The following is a 22229-nucleotide window of genomic DNA, read 5'->3' as shown; positions in this document are numbered from 1 at the left end:
TCTCTCTGGTGAGAGAAAAAGTAGATCTTGGTTGCACTAAAGGGCTTCTCAGCTGGTCAGGGAACGACTTGGGATTTCCTCAAATAAAGTGGAAAAAAATAATGCATATAATATGTAAGACGATGTTTTACTTCAACTCAAAATAATTATTTATGTCGGGTTTCCTTTATTTTAGATGTTACAGATGTAGTTTGTCAGCGGGGAGCAGAGCTACTCACTGCTCGCAACCGTCACAGACTAGAGCTGCATGCTGGTGTAGTGGTATAGATAATAGTAGAGGTGTGCTGATCAATTGGCCACTGATCACAATCGGCCAATTTCCATGAAAAAGTGTGTGATCAGTGATTGCCGATCACAAAAATCAATCATCTGCATCTCATACTTTGCAGCCTGCAGAGGCCCCATGCATATCACATCTCCCCCTTTTCTTCACATTGCACAGGCACAAATCGATATTGTGCTGAACTTTAACGCTCTAAGAGTGAATGGTGAGGTTTGTACCTCAGAAAAATACCAAAATACCTCGGAGGTGAAGCACATCAAAATGCATCAAGACAGCAAATTTAATAGGACATTTAAAAAAACAAACACTTGATGGAGTTTGGTGAGTTATTGAGGCTCACTGCAGGAAAAAAAAAGACATCTTGAGCGATCAGATAGGAGGTAAAGCTACCAACACTCACCCAGATGAGCACGACAGTCAAAAACTAAGTAAATAACTCAAAAAAATAATTAAAATCACCGGACTGGTGGTGGAAGATGCTGGGTCTGCTCTCGCTGTTGGATCTCTTCCACGTGAACTTTCGGTGTCCTAACATAAGCTCTGAAAAAAAATTGAGCTCCTCCCTGTGTTCTGCAGAATCACTCAGCTAGGTCAGAAACAACAGATCAGAACCAGCACAAAACAATTAGCCATGCTCTCAGGCAGTTTTGATGTAGTAACTTAGGATTGTTTATTTTAATGCAACCTGCATTTGACTTTGAATTAATGCTTTCTTTTATTTTCTTGAGATTATTTGATATAGGCAGTGTTGTGAGATTTATTTCACTTATGTATAATTTAGGCTGTTGAGAACCTTACTTACTCAACTGTACTTAAATATTGTTTTGCTGATTACAAGTTTTTAATTGTCCCTTTGACTAAAAGCTGCTGCATTGTGCCTGGAAGTATTCTTGCATGTTTTTTTTTGTCTAAATCTTGTGAATTTATTGCCATATAATTTTTCCATTTTGCCAGATCAAATAGTAGCATTTATACCTAAAGCAAAAAATTAACAGCCAATCCAGATGATCGGCAATGATCGGTGATCAGCAGTGATTGGCCCTCATGGTATCAGAATTGGCTGCAAAAATTCTGATAGGATAGCATCTCTAAATAATAGGGTTTTGCAAACAATAAAAGTTATGCAACTCACCCCGAGAATCTTATTCCTTTATACACAAATTCCTCCTATATAAGTAGTCCTGGTGTTTTCTTTCAAACATGTTTTTTGAAAGAAAAAAGCATGTTTGATGTGTTGGAGATGTTAATGAGCCATGTGCTTACTTAAAACTTGAAACTTATTGTCCAAAGCCAAAATAAAAGTGTGTAAACAGCCAATAAAGCCTGGCATAATAATCAACTCTAGGTTTTCCCTCCGCAACTGTTGAAACTGACAGCTAGATAGGCAGGAGTTGGTGGTATGCCGGGTGTTAATTTTAAAAAAAGTAAAATTTAATGTTTCATGATATTTAAATTCATTTCAGACTCTGATTATGGTTAGTATGCTCACAAATATATGGTATATATATATATATATATATATAACTTATATGCTTTACATTGTTTTAACATAAAAAAGAACAACAGGAAAACTTAATTCTGAAAGTGTGGGGCTTTTATTTTGTCATGGTGCGCCGCCCGCACATAGAATTAGAATGAATAGATCCGCCCTTATGGATTGGGCTCATTGTTACTGATACCCGATCTAGAATTTTTTTCAATATCGGGACCGATACAGATATTAATATCGCTTCAATGCATCTCTAGTAAAAAGTTTGCGTATATTTACGCTAACTTCATGCCACGTTCATTTTTATACATGCTGATTTGTGCATGAAATATAACGACGCACATTTTTTTTTTGTATGCACACTTTATACATGAGGCCCCTGGCCATTAAAGCAAGCTCACCCTGAATTTAGGTCTGGACTTTGATTGTGCCACTCCAGAAGATACACCTTGTTGTCTTCAAATCATTTCTGTATAGCTTTAGCTGGATACTTGGAGGCACAGTCTAGCGAGAAAATAAATGTTCTCTAAAGCCGTAGTTCTCGGGTATATTTTATTCCTCCAGGATTTTCTGATATTTAATTGAATACATTTTACCTTCTACTTTTATAAGCCTTCCAGGCCTGCTCTATGTTATTCTCATTAGACCAAAGCACGTTCAGACACAGTTACTTCACTCAGGTGATCAGCATTCAATTCATTGTGATACTATTGGCACCACTTCACTGGACCTGTTAAATATTTATTTATTTGTCATTATTTTGCAGTTTTCACTTTGACATAAAAGTTTTTTTTGTTTTTTTAAATTTTGTCAACAAGTCAAATGTTATTGGAAAATTGATTTGTAAAAAGCAACAAAAATAATAAAACATTCAAGGGCATGAATACTTTTTATTAATAGTTAAGTCACTTTCCAGAGAAAAAAATGGATTTAGCAGATATATAAGAACATTTCTTAATGGTGATAATGATAATAATAATAATTAATAATAATGCATTTTATTTGACAACACCTTTCAAAACACCCAAGGACACTTTACAACATTAAAATCACAAATTAAACAGTAAAGAAATGTCTACAAGACACAAAACCACAAAATAACTACACAATTAAAGTGAGAAGGTTAGCTTGGACAAATGAGTTTTGAATTGTGCTTTGAAGATCAGAAGAGAGTCAATATTACTGATATCAGGGGAAGAGCATTTCATAGTTGAGGAGCAGAGTAAGAGATGGCTCTTTTCCCCACGGTGCTGAGACGGACAAGAGGCACACTGAGGTGGATGGAAGAGGAAGAACAAAGGGAACGTGAGTGGGTGGTAATATGCACACTAGTAGATCAGACAGATAAGGAGGGGCAAGGTTGTGAACTGTCTTGAGTGTAAACAGGATTCTAAATTGAATTCTGAAAGAAACAGGAAGCTAGTGAAGTTGCTGTAAAATTGGAGTGATGTGGTCAAATGAGGCCGTTTAGGTTTGTGGATAGATTTATGAGGCAGACCAACCAGGAGGGAGTAATCAATTCGAGAAATGACCAGACTGTGGACCAGAATGGAAGCAGAGTGCAAGGAGAGGGATGGACGAAGTCGGTTAATATTATGGAGGTGGAAGTGTGCAGACCGGATAATATTATTAATATTATATTAATATATTATTAATATTCTTCATAATCGACTTAATATGTAATTTAGTGTCTTCATTTTTTGATATGATCGTGTATCCATACGTGTTGGTGGTGGTCTTGGTGCTACTCAGCCTTGTTCCTCATGTGGAATTAAAACACGCACATTGCATAATCAGCAGCATTGAGGCAGGAAAAGGGTTGTCTCATAATTGCCCAACTCTGATAAATGAAAGAGACCTAAGGCAGTCCTGGCCATCTGCTACAGAGAGGTGATCCTAATGCTGCTGACCGTGCCAATCGTGACAAGGCAGCAGTTCAGGCTTTAGATGCTGGGCTCCAGCATCTAAATTTGAAAAATGTAGATGATTTGAAAAATTATTTGAAAAATTAAAACTTATAAATGTATTTATTACATCTAGTAATATACTGTATATTTCAGGTATGTTCTATATTTCTGTTAACCACAAATACAGTATGTCGTACTGCTGATCAACACAAAATGTACTTTCTCCAAAAATTGGTTATAGTTAGAGAAGACAGAACTGTTGAGGTTTCAACAGGACAGGTATTATTATGCGGTGCTCTAATGCATTTGTCACGAGAAATGGCATTTGTTAGATTACATTTTGCATAAACTTTTAAAAGACGTACAATTTGAAATTATTTGATTTCCTTTTATGAATATTTTATGAATATTAATGAATATTTAATACTCATTAATTAAATGAATATTAAATATTCACAGCTTCAAATATGTTAAAAAAGCATGCAAAGTTGCATAGGTTGGCAATCAGAATCTACTGCATGTTCATTGTTTTTTTATGTTATATATGTTTACTCAAAATGACTAAATGTAAATCCATCTGTTTCTGAGCACAATTAGTAGTGCATTCAGATGATAATCAACAAATAAAGCAGACTTTTTTTGTTGATATTGGGCTTTTTCTTCTGCTCCTGTAGTAACTCATGGCTATCTCAGTGCTAATGATGTGCCTACTAAAGATTATGTTCTCATGTGATTTTCTTAACTTTACTTGCTGAGTAGATTCACCTAATTATTTGAGCAAAAAAAAAGGCTGCATGACTGACAAATGAAATTGAGAGAATTTGTTTAATTTTTCCTTGCTGTGCTGTTTGGTGTAAAATTGAGCAACACTAACTGACTTCTTCCAGAAGGCTCACAAACAGGAAAACGGAAAAGCTATTTAAACATGCAGGCATACAGGAAGAGAGGCAAACATCAATATGAGGGTTTATGCAAGAGTTTGTTCAGATTAGTGACTCAATAAAGGCCATGAGGGCTAACAGAATATGTGACCACAGCCTGAAAATGTGGTCACCTTTCTGTGCAGAAACAGTGATTTTATTTTTATTACCAATACCATTCTGCTGTGGGCCAGCGTGTGTCCCACAGCAGAATGGGACACACAGTATTTGTGTCAAACTAATGTTTGACACAAATACTTTTGTATTGACCCCTCACCCCCCAAATGAAAGATTTTGGCTTTACTGATGAACAGTGAGGTTTATTGAAGCAAACCCTGAGTTTCACCGTAAGAGCTGTATGTACAAACACAAAAAGACAGTAAGCTACAAAACAACCGTAACGTTTTTAAAACTGAAAATAACGTTCACTACTAACAATATCAACTGATTCAAAAACTATACCGTATTTGATTATAATAAAGCAAATTCACAATTCCAACTGATCAACATTAGAAATATCCTATTTACAAAATAAACATACCTTATACCTCTATCAAGGGGCGCTAATAACAAAATACATTTTTATAACACTGTTGCAACTTATCTTCCGTTCCTTCTGTTGCCAAGTTGCCGCTGCACAACATGAACAGCAGAAGCTCTCTCATCAAAATAAAAGCATCAAATCAAAGACCGGAAGTCAACCATATACTACACAAAATAAGATGAAATAAAGGCAACAAGCGACAAAAAGGGAATACAACAAATAAGGAGCTTAACCAGGGGTTATTTATACTCCCACCAAAATTATGTTCAAGTCAAAACAAGAACTAATAATTTTCTAAAGGCAGTAACCATTTGTAGTTATTAGATTATGAACATTCTAGTATCAGAATTAGCTTTTGTACGGAATGCTCCACAACAGAATGCTTGCAAGAGCGTTGACCTTTATCGTTCAGTTTCTTAACTCCAATTAAGATTTTTACTCTTCTTATGAGTCCATCATTGCCAGTAACTGTTGTGATCTGTGTTTTTCTGTGTTGATTTCTGAGTTTTCTGTGTCCTCGAGTCTCTTCGTTGTCCTGTCTCCCCTCGATTACTCCCTTGTGTTTCTCGTTCCCTGATTACCTCCTGTGTATTTAGTGTCACCTGTGTGTCTGTGTCTTTGTCGGGTCCTCGTCTCATTTGACTTCCAGTCCGTCGTCTCGTCCATTTGTGTAACGGTTGCTACTGGCGTCGAGCCCTGGTTTCCGCTCGGCCGTGCTGCCCGTTGTTTTGGCCCATGTTGGACTGTGTTATTATGGACATTCATCATTAAAATCATTCATTTACCACATCCTGGGTCTACAGCATTCTACCTCACCACCTCTACACCACACCTTATGACAGTAACAGTCTCTAGTACTCTGGCAAGTCTACATTCATGTCTGGTCAAAAGTTAATCAATGTCCAACACAACATTACTCTGCAGCCCATGAACTTTCCTTAGCTCACTGATGAGATCCAGATGATATTCTTTGTCTTTATATTTACTATTTCGTCCTCTGATTAGTTTCTGGAAATAGATCACTGCAAACCTTATTTGGTCTTCCTCCTTGTCTGGGTTGGTAAAACCATGTTGCCAGCTCTGGCACCTTGCTTTCGGTGATTTTGGCAGGGGGTTGTTCCAGTTGAAACCTTGGGCTGTCCCTTGAAGAAGATGATCATTTAGATTTGTGTCATTGTATTTTGCAGCACAATTGAACACAGCACATAGCTTAGTGAGCTTTATGAGGTAATAAATCCTGTAATGGTCTCGCTATGGTGTCTTGAACCAACGCTAACCATCAGCCAAACTCCTTTCACACGAGTCAGGATTTGTCAGCTCCTCTTTATTTTCCATGTAGAACGGAGTGAAAAGGCATTGAACACAGCACATAGCTTAGTGAGCTTTATGAGGTAATAAATCCCATGTTGAGGAATATGCCATTGTTTCATTTTGTACTTCTTCAATATTATCCCTTTTGATGATGTCATTCATGTAAGCTATGTAGTCTCTTTTGTAGCTTTCCTCTTTGTTGAACCTTTCTTTTCAAGTGTTCGAGTCTGATTTCAGCAAGCTTTCTGTTGTCAAGTAAGTGTGGCCTTTGTTTGAATGGTAGAGGCATCTCCTTGTGAATTTTTCCTTTTTCCTTCCTTGAGTGTGTCCAAAAACATGAGATCCTCCTTTGAGATCATATTGTCACTTCCTTCCTTGTCCTTGAAATCTGACTTTGGCACCTTAATCACATTCAAGGGAGTCACCGGGGTTAATTCCTTTACTGTGACTCTGTGACACAAACTTGACTCTGTTACATCGAGTGATGATGTCAAGCCTCCAACAATGGTCCACCCTAAGTCTGTGCAAACTGCATATGGCTCGTAGTCTTCTCCTAGTACAACTTGTTTTTGGTGCTAAAGTTCCGGGACAGTTGAATTCGATAAGGAGTCCCACATCACAGCTCAGGAGAGGTGAGATCTTATCAGCAATTTCTGTCAAATGGGGCCAATTTTTTGCGGTCTCACTGGTGGGTTATTGTCATAATTTACTGGTATGAAGTCTTTAATGTATGAGGAGGGGAGGTTGATGCGAATATCTGAGTTATAACCTCTTACACACAGTTCTGATACTCGGTTAGTTTCAACAGTAGAGTGGACACCAAGCATGGTAGTTAGAGTTAGCTTTACAGGTTGAACATCTGCTTGGAGCCGTTTGCTTACTCCTTTCCTGACAAATGTGCTGTCGCTTTGTGTGTCTAATAGTGCATACACTAGTTGCTCTTTAGATGGGTTTTGAACTGTGGATACAGGAACAATCATTGATGTGCTGTTTGACTGACCAACCTTTGTAACATTGAGAGCTGTAGCTGCTATGGTCTCATCTGGAGTGCTTGAAGCTGTGTTCATAGAGCTGAGAAGTTGTTTTGGAGTCATTCAGAGGTGGACTTGCTGGTGTCCTGCATAACCATTTCCTGTTGAATTTCTGCTAGGTTTACACCAGATGTAAGTAGACACTTGTTTCCCAATAAGTTGAACTTATGGCTCACCATTCCACATAATATTAACCCAGGAGTCTTGGGACTCATCAAGAATCATTCTAATAAATATAAGGTGGACCCCTGTGTTGTTTTTGACCTTGGAACACAAGGATGTGTTGGGATTTGAGTTTTTGTGTGTTTATTTTGAGTTCTCTATGTTCTGAGTCCCTGTGCTGTCCTGTCTACCCCTTGATTGCTCCCTGGTGTGTCTCATTTCCTTGATTACCCTCTGTGTATTTAACCCCACCTGTGTTCCTTGTTGATCGTCGGGTCCTTGTCAATGCATCTAGTCAGTGTTGTTTGTCCATTCGTTGCCCCCAGTTGCTACCGGTGCTGAGCCCTGGCTTTCTGCTCTGCCGTGCTGCCTGGTTGTTTTTGTGGACTATTCTCAACAATAAACCTTCATTTTCATTTGAACCTGGGTCTACAGCGTTTGCCTCACCGCCTTTCACATCGCACTTCATGACAGGATGTCCAGTCTCTGTCTTATTGATGAATCATAAATGTTGTAGGTTCTTTAGTGATCTCTTGGATTAGTTAGCAGTGATCTTGCAATAACTGTGTAAAAGGGCCCTTTTAAAATGTTGCTAAAACCCATGTAGGGAACCCAACAAACCAGTGAAATAAGCTGATTAGCTGAGACGACAATAAAATGAAACTTTGTGGACTACATTCAAAATCCACTGTGCTTGAAAAAATGCACACTGCACAGCATCCAATGTGAAACATTTGCAGTTTGTAACAGGTAGAGCTGCAATGCAATGGTTTTAATCTCAGTCAAAGTGCGGAACTAAATCCAGCTGAGATTCAGAGTAAAGCTTTGAAATGTACTGTATATTCACATGCTCTCTTCTTCCAATCTGTAGATGGTTTAACCTGATACAGACATACCTTTCACAGACTTGCAGCTGTAATTGCAGCAAAATGTAGTTTGTCAAAACATTGTCTCAGGAGGGTGAACACACATGTTTATCACAGTTTTCTTTTGACAAAATGTTGTAAACAATCGTTTCCTTCCATTTCACATATATGTTCTATGGCATAAAGTCCCACTAGATCCACTGAAATCTATGTTGGTAACTTCAGACAGTAGAATAGAATAGAAGAATAGAAAAGAAGTATCCTTTATTGTCCCACAACTGAGAAATTTTTGTGTACCATCAGCAAAATGATGGGCAATAACAGCAAATAGGCTCACACAAATATAGAATATAAAATATATATAAAAACAAGAAAAAATAATAAATGTGAACATGACTATGTCATAGAACCATGTTATTTACTCAGAACTTGAAAATAATGTATTTGTTCAATCAGATGAACCCTCTTTGCTCTAAATATTTACATGCATTAAAATGTTTTCTATGTTTTCTTTTATTTGATTTATTTTGAGATGTTTAAATTTCAGTTCTTACAAGCTCTTTAAACATATTTCAGTAATTCTGCTTAAAATTTTATATAACTTTGTTTACTAGATTGTTAACGATTTAGAGGTCAATCTAACCTCAATTTGACGGATAATTAAAAAAAAAATTATTGTAAAACTGTGATGTTAAATAATGCATTGCAGTTGAACATTTGGGTGCACCTGACTTTTTGTAATGTCTGATCTCATATTTTTACAGCAATGGTGGCTGTGAGAAAAGCAGCTGATTCTTTGCCATTCTGAAGTTTGGTAATGTTTCGTTGTCTGTAGGGTATGCGAGTGCTGGTGGATGCTCGAGACAAACTGGGCATTACCTGGCAGAGCTGTGAGAATGAGAAGCAGGGCATGCTGGTGATGTCATGGGAGGGGCGTGTGGGTGCCTCAGGGGTGGAGCCCGGTGAGTTCCAGCTCTACGTGATGGCACTGAGCACGCTCTGGATGGATGCCGGCATACAGGAGGCATACACACGCCGCTCTGAGTTCCAGCTGGTGAGTAGATTAAAGACAGCTTTCCAGGTTGTTGTGTTCATGCAGCCTCTTACTACTACCACTCCCTGTAGAGTTCCTTTGCACTGAGATATTAATTGGTAGTTTGCGTACAACTATTCATTACATGAAAGCGGAGTCTTGTTTTATTATGCAAGATTCCAAGTTTCAACACATGAGCAGCGAGATTTGGTGCCCTATTACACATATAGTGATGAGCGAAAAAACCTCAGAATATATTAACCTTTGACTTCAGCAGCAGATCTGCACTCTTTTTTGTGGCTCTGCTGTGAATTTCAATAATATAAATATATTTGAAGCATGTTTTATTCATACTTGTATTTTTTCATACTTTATGTTTTCTTAGCTACTCCTCAAAATAGTTAAGACAAGGCATTTTAAATTGTTTCCTGGCTGAAATCGATCATAACAGCTAAGGAAAAATCTCCTGAAGGTCCCAATATACTCATCTGTTGTGAAACAGATAATAAATATGTGTAATAATAATAATAATTATGGTCACTGTTAAGTAATTCATAGGCTTCACGAGGTGCTTTTCCACTAGCCCACCTCTGACCAGTTCGGTTCTGATCCACTCCAGCTGGATTCATTTTCCATTAGCTGATCCGGCACGGCTCAGTTAACTCTAGGAGTACACTGTAAAAAAAAAATAAAAAAAAGGCTCTAATTTACGGTAAAATACTAAAAGTCTGGCAACCAAAACTGCCAGTATTTTACCATATTCATTGAAATACAGTAACATTCTGGCAACCACAGCTGACAGTGTTTTGCTCTTTTTAGTAAAATACGGTAAAATACCGGCAGCTGTGGTTGCCAGGATTTTATCCTAAAATGTGGTTTTACCATAGTAAATACGCTCATACTGTGTGAGGCATTACAGTATAATATTTTGGCATCTGTCACTTTAACAGTTCAGAACTGTAAACTTTATGGCAACTTACTATAAAAAACACATATACCGTCTACATAAGTGAAAAACACAGCAGGACTGTATAAAACATTATGACATTTTATTGTAAAAATCAACATTATGTTAAATTACTGGTAGCTGAATCTTACCATAAAAATTACAGTACAACACACAAAGGAATGTGGTTTGTCAGCATTTCAATATGGAAAGTTAAAGAAAATAAGTCTAAGTTAAGCAAAAATACAGACTATGATTAATCTACTTAAAGAAACAATTTCTATTTAAACATTCAGTTAAAAAAAAGAACTGATTCTATTTAATGTCCAGTTTCCTCACAGTATTCCTGAGATCTGAAAAAGCTCCAGCATGTGTCCATATAAGGGATTCCCATGGCGGAAGAAATACACGTCATAAAAGGACTCTTGCTCTGGGTTGATCAAGAGTAACAAGTCATTGAGTCTAGACTTTGTTCAGGAGGGTGTGCAACACAGATATGGTCTTCCAAGTCAAAGGTTGAGTTTGAGGCTTATATGTTGTCAATCATGTGTTTAGATCCTCTCTGCAGTTAGAAAACAGAAACAAAGCAAAAGTTAGAATGATGCACTGCATGAACATCATGCAAACTCAACATTCACTTAAATGTTTGTTTCACCTTTGTTGACTTGCACACATGAAACACACATGGAGACTGGTATTTCAACCAGGCGGTGTGGTCATTTCTGACTGAAAATTCAGAAGTTCTCAAACTTTTGAATTTGTCGACAGGTGTGATACTCTCTGTAACCAGACAAAAAACACAAACATCAAATGAAGACCTGTTGTTTCAGGGAATTTTCTTTCATTCTTCCATCCTCCCTTTTGGGAGAAACATGGTTCTCTTTACAACTTTTTACGTTTTGACCACTCATTCAGGATAGATGACACAAGATGCAATGTAGAAAAAGTCTGGTCTTGTACCATTGTCCAACAACAGAAAAAATGACCAAAAATTTCAAAAACAAGAGGATTATTTAAAAAGTGAACAGCCTTTATTTGGTGTGTGTATATCACCATCAATTGCTTAGGTTTGAGCTTTAAATCGTGTTATCTTTCCATGTTCATGATGAGTTATTTCCTCATCAAAACATGTTTGAAACATTCTTGGATCTCCATGGTAACCATTTGATGGCGCTTCAATGCTTCCTCATGCAATACACTAATACATTTACACTAAGCTCCATCTTTGAGCTGCAGTCCCCAGCCGAGCTCCCTCACTCACACCTCTCCATCAGACTAGCAGTAGCAGCAATCACATACAGTAGTAGAAAATAGTCAAAAAATCACCTTCAATAAGTCTGTCAAACCTTGTTCCATTACATGCATCTGAGCTCCTATTGTTAAGCTCAGAACAGAAGACCTGATTTTATTTCCATCTCGTTGCTGTTGTGGATATGTTTTATATACATACCAGAGGTCGCGTTAATGGAATATTTTCCGTATTTGACCGGTTATCTTTTTTAAACGACAGGAAAATTTTAAGCCCGTCGGTCATTTGACAGGTTATAATTAACACCTTTGACTGGTGCACCTGTGCACACATGACTTTATGCAAAGAGTTCATCGTAGAGGCAACTAAAATCAATTAATAAAAGGGTTAGGCTTAGATAATAACACTCTCCCTCCTACCTTTACTCAAGGTCTCATAACACTCATTCTGAAACCAAACAATAATCTACAGTACTTTTATTGATTATTTGAGATGTATATGTCTACTCAACAGTAATTATAAGATTATGGCTTTAATACTTTCTAATGGAATTCAAGAGTTTTTGGACACAGTTATTGGTGAGATACAGTTAGGCTTTATAAAAAAACATCAGCCTAATTTTAGATCTACTTGATTACTCTTACCAGATGATGGCTGTATTCTGTTCCTGGATTTCTATAAGAAATTTGACACAATGGAACATCAACATACTTTCCATTCTTTATCTTTGGAGAATTTATTTGTAAAGCTGTCAGAACTGGTAATAGTTGTATGAAAATGAGAAATGGCTCCACCCCTAAATTTGAACTAAGGTGTGGTATTCGCAAATCATGTCCTACTTCACAATATTTATTCTGACTTGTACACAAATTCTTACAACTCATATCTCCAATGGTCCATACCATAGCTGAAGGGATTTCCTGATTGATAGTATGCCACTCTCTCCATACATCAGTGTGTTTCCTTAAAAAGCCTTAAATTCATGTATCTAAAAAGGTAAATTAGTCTTAAATACATTAATGACAGGTCTATTTATTTAATTTTGTGTATTCAAAATATGTTGTTCTTTTTTCATTTTACTGGGCTTTTCTGAGAGCCAAAGATTCAAGTAGTGCACATAGATATTCATTGCATTCTATGACTTGAGGCAATGAAGCTGCCGGTAGTTTGATGCTAAAATACCTCTGCTAGTTAGCTAGCTTTTTTGTGTCTGTCATGGGTAAATGTAAATTTATTGCCAGTTGGTCTGACAAGCCTTTGTCTTTGCCACTGGCTCACTTCTGTAGCAAATCCATAAGATGCTACATCCATTCTGTGCAAAAAAGCTTGGCACAATGACTGTAAAAACTGCAGGGAGCCTTATGCAGTGTGAGAAACACAAAGCTGCTACCAAGAGCCACAAAAAGACCCCAGAAATGTCACAGTTGTAATCCCATGGTGTTGCTGAAACAGTGTGTGCTGTTGTACAAGCACTGAACTAAGTTCAGTAATTGGACACACACTCAGAAGTTCAGTGGATTTTAGACATGGTTGTCAAGCACTAGTCTTACCTGTTGAAGAATTAATTTAAACCAAGTTGCTACTATGAAGGGAAATGCAGCTGAGAAGGATAAGAAACGTAAAAGTAGATCATGGAACCAAATGAGATTAGAGAGCAACAGGTGCAGCTTTGATGACAAGTAGGGGAAAAAGTTAACAGAAACAGTAATTAATGTCTTCAACTAAAGCAAATATGTGACTAGATTTGTTGTTAATCTCAGAGAGTTTAGTGATTTGACATTTTTTTTCACAGCCCTGGATCTACATTATGTCTGACATACCATTCAACCTTATATAATAATGACCCAGGACAATATCAGTCCTCCACTGAAAGCAACAGGGTCATAAGAAATGCTTAGAGCTGACAACTAGAAACTAGAAGTTACTGTGATCTGCTCAGAATTGCAGAGAGGGAAGCCAGAGGAAGAACTTATTCATTTTCAGCATAACTTCTTTTTTATTGGCAGACTTTCTAAAGATGCAATTATTGTTCTTTTGAGTGGAAATGAAACTGGTGAAGTGGAGCCCCATGGAGCTACATCTCACATGTCCCATGCAGCAGATCCAATCTGAAATGTTTCTTTGACGGTAGTGCAATGCATTTTCCTGATGTATTTAATAAACACTGATAAACAGTGTATTGCACAGAGCACAGAAGCTTTTTTTTAATCCTACTGCTGGCCACAGAAGACGATCATGAAAATAAGTGGATTTTTCTTTGCCATTATTGCTGAAAGCACCACAAAGTATTTTCTAAACCCCTTCCATGAAGTATTTTGAATATTAAACAGATTTGGGTAACATTTTGGGGAACATGTGGCAACTTCTTAACACATGTTGTTGCTTTAAAGCAGCCTCCCTCCGTCCTTCTGGGACCCAAACAAACTGAGAGTCATTTAAAGTACACATACTTCAGTTTACTGACAAACAGAACCACCAGAGAAATCAATAACTCAACAAGCACCAACAAATCTCCTGTGAGGGGGGCCAGACAAGCTCTTAATGGCTCAACGGACTGTTATGAATGACCACTAACCATATTGTGAATGTGGAAAATGCTCCTCCACCCCCACCAGCTGCTCCCGTTGTTGGCACGTTCTGAATGATTCACCTGCAGCCGGGTTTTATTTGTACTTTATTGAAAGTGACACAGTGGCATCGCATTTTCCTTGGGGCTGTAAATTTGACCTTTTACCTTGTTTTGCATTCATCAGTGACAGAGCAATGTGGAGTCAGGCAGATGTCACTTCCTCTCACTTAACGTGCTGTGCGTGGGTGTAGTAGAGGAGATACACAAATTCAGGTCAGACTACATTCTCTTATCTGAACTTGCTGTGAAGCTGACTTGTCTCTGTCTTTCAACTGCTTCATAAAGAAAGCTTAGTCATTCATTGGAAAAGTTTTATAGAAAGGTGAACCCCTGTATGAACTTCCTCAACTTCTTAAATACCTTATGCACTCTTTTTGACATTTATGTTAAACACACAACTGAGTAAACTCTTTTTCAGTTGTGTGACATGTTTTTAAGCTCTGCTTTTGGTTTTAAGTTTTGTTACCACAGTTCTGTGTTTTCTGTGTCTAATCAACCCATTAGTTGCTCACATCTTTGTCTTTTTTAATACCATGTACATTCATACTGACTAAGAAATTTGGAAAGACAAATGTGTAAGAGCCATGTTAATGGCTTACGGTTGTAGAACATAACTGTGTGTCTGTCTCAGCCTTTTTAGCTCCAAAAACAAAAATACTAGGTGGCCACAGGTGGTTGCTTTTAATTTCTTAATTAATGGGTGGATCTAAGACTTACCAAACTAATCACAACTTTTCCAAATAACTTTACCAAATAATTAATTATAGATTTGGGTTCCAATATACTCTTATATATTGAGTATATAAGAGTATATACTTTACTGTTTAAAGAAAGAACTTTGACAGAAAATTGATAGTACTTATGATTTAGTTCTGTCAATCTATCTGAATAATGGCTATGCAATAATGGCACAGCAGTGTGGTTTTAACAAGTCAGAAACAAAAAGATTGAGGTTTTTAAGTGAAAGAAATGTATTTGGTTTAGTAAATTTGGCTTTTTGATTACTCAACTGCACCAATAATAAATTCCTTAATACTTTATTAGGGAATTTGTATCATATCTAATTATGTCTGTGTGGGTTCATAGTGGATTTTGTAGGTATTTACTTGCAGTGTATGATTGACTTCTGACCTCCAGTTTGAGTTTTGATACCAATTGTTGCAGCCTGTGCTGCTGCTGCAACAGCTGGCCCAGTCAGAAGGCCAACAACAGCTTAATTCTGTAGTTCTGTTAACATTATGTTCCTCTTTCTTTGCTTTAAAGACAAACTTTTGACAGGGCCTTGATCAATGGTGCCCTAGCCTTTCTGAACCCTGACTCAGAGATGAGAATGGGAAGTGCATGATAAGAAGTTTGGGAACTGGTTTGAACAGTAACTGAAATCTGGAAATGAACAAACTAGGCTGGTGTGACTGAGCGAGGATCTCAGTCTGTGTGAGACTTAGGAAAGCATGAAGAATTTATGCTGAGGAGAACTGGTGAGTTATGGGGCAGATGAGGAATGGTCAGTCACTAACAAAACACAGCAAACACTAATTGTGAAACATTTAGGGTGTTTTCACATCTGATATTTCAGTAGACTGGGTCCAATTGGGGACCAAAATTGCAATATTTCTTATATTTTCATCTGCTGTGGTTCGTATTCACACTGCACTGGTTGTAGGATTTCTCCATTGATATACTGTACAATACTGGTTTGCTAGCAATGCTCCTGCAGGTGCCATTACTACCCAGTCATGTTCACAAAACCAGACTGTTTCAATGCAGGATGAGCAGGAATTTGTCACAGAAATGATCGTAGTGCCATTATTTTTTACCTGATTTCTATGGATATGGCTTAAATTAAAACTAAGGAAATTGCTGATGTTTTGATATGTAAAATATGCATTCTCTTTGAATATAAATCAATGCACAGTTTGGTTTCTGTCAGCATGCAATAGAGGACTAAACAAATTTCTCTTTTACTTTGGTCAGTAGTTAAATATTATATAATGGCCTCTGTTAAAATTAGTTTGTCAAAATGTAACAAACCATGAATCATATACTGTATGAGTCATACAGTATGACTCATACAATATGTAAACCTATTTGATGACTTTTATATATTCAATCAAACGCTGTGAAGGCACACAGACAATGTTGTGTCGGTTGCCATGGCAACATTCAAATCAAGCATTTCTGTTAACCTGCAGATGTGTGATTAACGGAAGAGAGCAGAGAGTTTGACCAGAATGCCCTGCACTCTAGTTAGCTTCCTGCTTTTGGAACGGTTTCCAGTCCAGTTGCATTCACATTGCCTTCCAACCTCTGTAGACCTAGGTTTTTAGGCGGATCAGAGTTAACTTTTGTAGTCTGTTTTGGAATTCAAATTTGCATTCACACTTCCCAAACGAATCAGACTTTCTAGACAAACGAATGACCACAATTATGATTTTTTTTTTTAAATAATGTGACCTGTATGTGATCTTTTTATGACAGTCTGAACAACACAGGTCGGATTCTTTTCGAATGCGACCCAGGCCACTTGGGTATCCGATACATCACAATTCAAATGTGTCCTAACGTCCAGGTCGCATTCATCCGACCTGTACGTCACTGATACTTGACAAATGTTTCTATTCTGTGCCCTGATACTCCCAGGCTGGAAGAAAAATAACGACTGATGATAATGAGGATTAAGTTGTTGGTATGCTGGCTAGGCCTGTCGCAATAAACAATAAATCAATTAATCGCATGATAAATTAAAACTATCAACCTCATTTTAATTATAGGCTTTATCGTTTCTTCTGGCCTTTTTTGATGACACTGTATGAAAAAAGGCTAAACTCCGGTGCTCTCCACTGACCTCTCCCTTCTTCATTTCCTTAGTGTAATGCCCAGCGCACATTACACGATTTTAGAGTTGTCGGCCGATTGTCGGCCCATTTTCAAAACCTGAGAGACCACACATTAGCTGACAGAAGTCCTAGGTATAATGATTCGATCGGGTTCAATCGTGCTGTCCAACAATGGGCACAAAATAATGGCTACAAGTCCAGTTAACTAATTTTAAAACCAGGCATCAATCAATGTTTTACTACAATCTACCTGCAATAAATGTGGCTAGTGTCAGTCCTAACTGAATGAAAATCATTATAATCTATTTATGCCACGTTAACGAAGAATGTTACCGGGTTTATCAACTACGGTAGCAATTTCGCTCCAACTCCTCCCCTTGTCATTTCTATATTCTTACACAAAATGTTGAATAAACATTGATGTTGTTTCCACACATCATCTCCGCTGGACTTCGGTTGCGCTGTGTCAGCTGTTTGGGATTCCCCTCCATAATTTCCCCTCAGAAAGCACAGAGGGGAATCCGCGCTTTCTGATTGGCTACCTGTCACATTCAAGAGACTGTGTTAATGGACTTTACCAGAGGGGCCGCTTTTCATTGGCTGATGCCCATTGTACGTGGTCAGGTGCGTGGCCGTCTCACAAACAGACGCTTCCCGTTAGCTAAGTACAGCATAATGGCAGTACTGATACAACTTCTACCCTTGAAGCCTGTCTGCTACACAGACTTACGTTAGCTAAACAGATCAATATGCAATGTGTACTGTATCTGACATACACTAAAGATTTTATTTTAGCAGAAAAGGCTTTGGACTAAACTGTTACTCGTGTTAGCCACACTAGCACCAAGTACAGCTAGTCAATCAACCATCGCTGTGTTCAGGGAAGCGCTGATTAATAATCGAGAAATAAATATCAAGCCTGGAAACTTGATATCGTAACTGACTGAATGTTATGTTTTTAACATAATCTTTGCTCGTCTTGCGGGGAGCAGGCGGTTGCCACGGTAACAGGTGTGCTTAAACTACAAAGAGAGAGAGAGAGAGTAAAAAGGTACGAGTGGTTTTGAGTTGATCACCTGTTTGGGTTATTTTACCTTTGTTTACCTTTGCTGTGGCGCGTTACAGCCGCTGTAGTTTCTAAACGTTGGACTAATTACCTCGTTCGTTTGTGAGTATACGTCATTCACAACAAACATCAAATAGAACAAATATATTTCATAAAATTTTAACAAACAAATGGCTTCTACCGTGGTAATTATGTGAAATTAAATTAATTATATCCCAACTTCAGAAGATTTACAGAGCTCTTTGGTTCCTCCTATCAGTCTGTACCTTCTCATATTGAGGTCATCAAACCAAATTTCAGATCTACCATAACTGACTGACTGACACCTGCTGGCCTCAGGTTTGCAACCTGCTTGTGACTGAGAAACCAGTAACCTCCTCCCTCCCAGATGATGACATGAACTTGCCAGTTCCTCTGTCCATTGTAGTAGCTGATATATTGTGAAAATCCGGTAGAAATGATGCACTAATCGAGTCATGTTTACATAGAAATAACGCGTTGCAAGGCTTTGCTTCTGAGACTTGCGGTCACGTGGGTCGGTTGTGGGCGCAGCTTGGTAAGGTCCATGCTCCCAGAAGGGGAAAACCCCTGATTTAGATTGGCGCGGCCACGACGATCTACCATAACACACCACACACTACAGGATGATCGGTTACGAAATTGCAAGTGACAATCTTAGAACAGCCAAGGCTCTAAGATTGTCGTAAGGGGAAAATTGGCAAAAAATCGTGTAGTGTGAACTATTGCATCAGTTAGTCGGATGTGCCCATTTTCTCTATTTAAATCTAATGATTACTGAAGGGCAATAATCTGCACTCTTTTGGTTGAATGCAGTATTTATTTCCACTTTGGCTTTATGTTGTTTAGTTTTTATTCAAGTAAATTTTTTGTTAATAGAGACTGAGAATCCATTTTATTTTTGTTTTTGGTTATTTTGTTTATTTTGTTTATCAGTTCCAGTGTTAAGTGTTCTTTTGAAAATAAAGTGTATCTATCTTTGGCAGAAAATCGCATTCATTATTACGTCGTTTCCGTTAAATCAGTGTAAAAAGGTCTTCAAACAATATTATCGTTTATCGCAATAATTTTTGGAATAATTAATCGCTCAGCAAAATTTGTTATCGTGACAGGCCTAATGTTGGCCTACAGTCGGACCACAACTTCAAAATTGTAAGCTATGTTCCGCCATTAGCATCCATGTTCACTTTTTCAAACACTGAGCACTTCTTTTTTTTATGGCGGTTGGCAAAGCACTTAGAACGCTGACTTTTTTGCGCCCCCTACTGCGCATGCGGGACACTTTCAGATCATTTGCCCGTTCACACTAGAGAACACATTCAGGTCACATATATTTGGAAGTGTGAATGTCCACGGCAAAAAAATCAGATTTGACAAAAAATAGGAATTGGGTCACTTCAGGCCACAGCTGAGTTCACACCACAGTGTGAACGCAACCTTAGTCTGATTAAAACAGACCAAACAGGGATGGTGTGAATGGACCCTTAGAATGCCCTGAAACTCAAAATGCTTTCCCCCCCTTTCCACTCAATTTTAGACCAATCCTTCTTCCTGACCATGTTAGGCTAAAACTGTTTCTGAAACAAATGAATGAATATATTGCTAAAATCAGGCCATGCAACTAAGAAGGACTTTTTAAACTAATGGTCAGTCTATCAAACTCTTTGAGATTCCTTTATATCAAAAAGTTACAACATATGTAAAATACAGCTGGATCTCAGTACATTATATCATTTATTTCAGTAATTCAAAAAGTTTTAATTATATATTATAGGTATCCACAAAATGACACATTTCAGTCATTTATTTCTGTTGCTATTGATGCTTTTGGTTACTACTTAAGAAAACCCAAAATCCAGAATATAAAAATGGTTGAGCCACTGAAGGCCTTTGCTGAAAACACTGGCTTTTCATATTAATGGAAAGTTGGGTGGAAGGAAAGGTGGGGTGAAAAAAGATGCACAAGTAGCAGAGGTAATGAGAGAGGTTCACTACAGCCACTGTACACAGGTACATATCCATATCCATGGCATGGACATCGTCTGTCACATTCCACAGTCCTGAAGCAGAGATCATGTCACAAGTCTTCTACCTCTTTTACATGGATTTTTGCTCAGTTGTCCTAAGTTTTTTCTAAATATGAAAAGAATTTTTGTTTTTCACTTAGAAATCAAGGTTTTGAAGTCTTAATCTGCTAGTGTCTGGTCACTGTCTTTTATCAAGTCCAAAATAACACACCCTATTTCAGAAGGCTTGAAGGGGGTGCAGATTTACGTTGCACCGCCAACACTGTCAAAAGAATCATTACTTGGTTTAACCACCATGGTGTTACTGTGCACTAAACTGGCCTGGACATAGAATTCATGGATTGTTTTTAAGAGACAGACACCAGACCCAACAATACACAAGAGTTGAAGGACACCATAAACAGCAACCATACTGCATTGATTAAATAAATTAAGGACCAGGAGCCCGGACCTGGCATGGATATTCTTTTCAGTCGGTCTTTAAATGTTCTGACTTTGCATTGAAAATATTTTTTGTTTAAAACGTAACTTTTTGAGAGCCAGAATTTTGTGTCTTTATTAGTTTTAAGCTAGCCTGGCCATTGCCTTCCTTTGCAATTCCATTAAAAAAAACTCTTGCTTCCAGCACAGTCTGGGCTTTATTCCCTTCACTTGGATTGTCTCCGGTACAATACTGGGCCAATCAGTGAACAGAAGAAGAAATTGAGAATGATGACATTGTTTTAGAATTGTAGTCTGACTGTAGTTTTAGCAATGGCAGAGGAGGAAGTGAATGAAGACGTTCAGTCTGTGTTGGTGACACTGCCTAGTTCAGCTGGGCTCTTCTCTCTTCTCTGTGGAGGATGGTTGTTTAGAGCGCAGGCAATTTCCGATAAACTTTTAACGCATCACGCATTTGTATGTTAGCGATTGGCTAAAATTTAAAACGCCTCCAGGAAGCAATCATTTCTCAAAAGCAAAGAGCCCAAACCTTCTGTATGAAAGACAGTGTAGAACAAGAGGCTGGTTTTTATTAGGCTATATTTGTCATAATCATGAAAATAATCACAATGCCTGAAATAAATCTGTGGCTACACAGCTTTATGAATCACCTTTTGAATTGAATTGCTGAATTTTATTAGCTTTTCAATAATTTTAAAAAGTATTTCCTGGAGATTCACATCTAATGCTGTCATGAACTGGACAGGAATGATTGAAAAAGCAACCAATCTGTGTAAAAACATTAAGTCAGTGCTTTAAACTGAATTTAAACCTCATTAAAAAGCGAATAGAGAAAGTAGACACTGCATAAAAACAACTGGAAATAAGTAAGATGAGTTTTGTCAGCCCTTTGGTTTAATAAAAACCAACTAAATCTCTGCTGTGAAGTAAATGTGCTGACGTAGATTCTCTCCACTTCTCCTTTTCTTTGCTCAGAGAGGTTTTCCGGGGACACCAAAGTCAGTTTTTCCCAGGCACAGCTGGAGCTGTGTTTCCGGCAGGCGGGGCAAGGGAGGGAGGGAAAGAGAGAGAGGAAAAAAAGAGAGGAAGGAAGGAATTGAGGAAAGTCCAAGGAGAGGAAGAAAAGAAGGGGCAGGGAAGTGGAGACTGAGGGAGGAAAAACAAGTGAGCGCAGGCAAGGATTTTGTTTACTTGTTGGTTTTTCTGTTCCTACCACACCCAGATAACACTCTGTTAGATATAAGACATAAACACATGAACCTTCTGCGCCCAACCAAGACAAGACTGCACAACCACGCTACAGCATAGACTCATAAATAAATGAGATTTCCATTTGCCCAGGATACAAAAGCTGCAGAGAGGAGCTGTGTGTCAGCAGGCCTCTATCAGCAGCAGTGGGGTTTCTATAACTCTAATTTTCCAGGATGGTTCACTCATATTAAAACTGGGTTAAAAGATAGTTTCAACGTT

At 37.9% G+C, this 22229-nt stretch overlaps 1 protein-coding gene across 2 annotated transcripts in view; it reads left to right on the top strand.

Moving 5' to 3' along the window:
- Window positions 1-22229, top strand: part of gna12a (guanine nucleotide binding protein (G protein) alpha 12a) — a 53961-nt gene that overhangs the window by 16705 nt on the left and 15027 nt on the right. Inside the window, exon 2 of one of the 2 annotated variants that reach the window (XM_032563443.1) lies at window positions 9349-9567. The exons of the other annotated variant lie outside the window; for it this stretch is intronic. Within the exon in view, the coding sequence (XP_032419334.1) occupies window positions 9349-9567 (219 nt within the window). The remainder of the gene's footprint in view (window positions 1-9348; window positions 9568-22229) is intronic. 2 annotated transcript variants of the gene reach the window in all.

The sequence above is a fragment of the Xiphophorus hellerii genome, chromosome 5, assembly GCF_003331165.1.
Source record: "Xiphophorus hellerii strain 12219 chromosome 5, Xiphophorus_hellerii-4.1, whole genome shotgun sequence".
In the NCBI taxonomy this organism is placed as follows: Eukaryota; Metazoa; Chordata; class Actinopteri; order Cyprinodontiformes; family Poeciliidae; genus Xiphophorus; species Xiphophorus hellerii.
The sequence above is the reverse complement of the archived record's forward strand: the minus strand, read 5'-3'. Positions and strand labels throughout refer to the sequence as shown.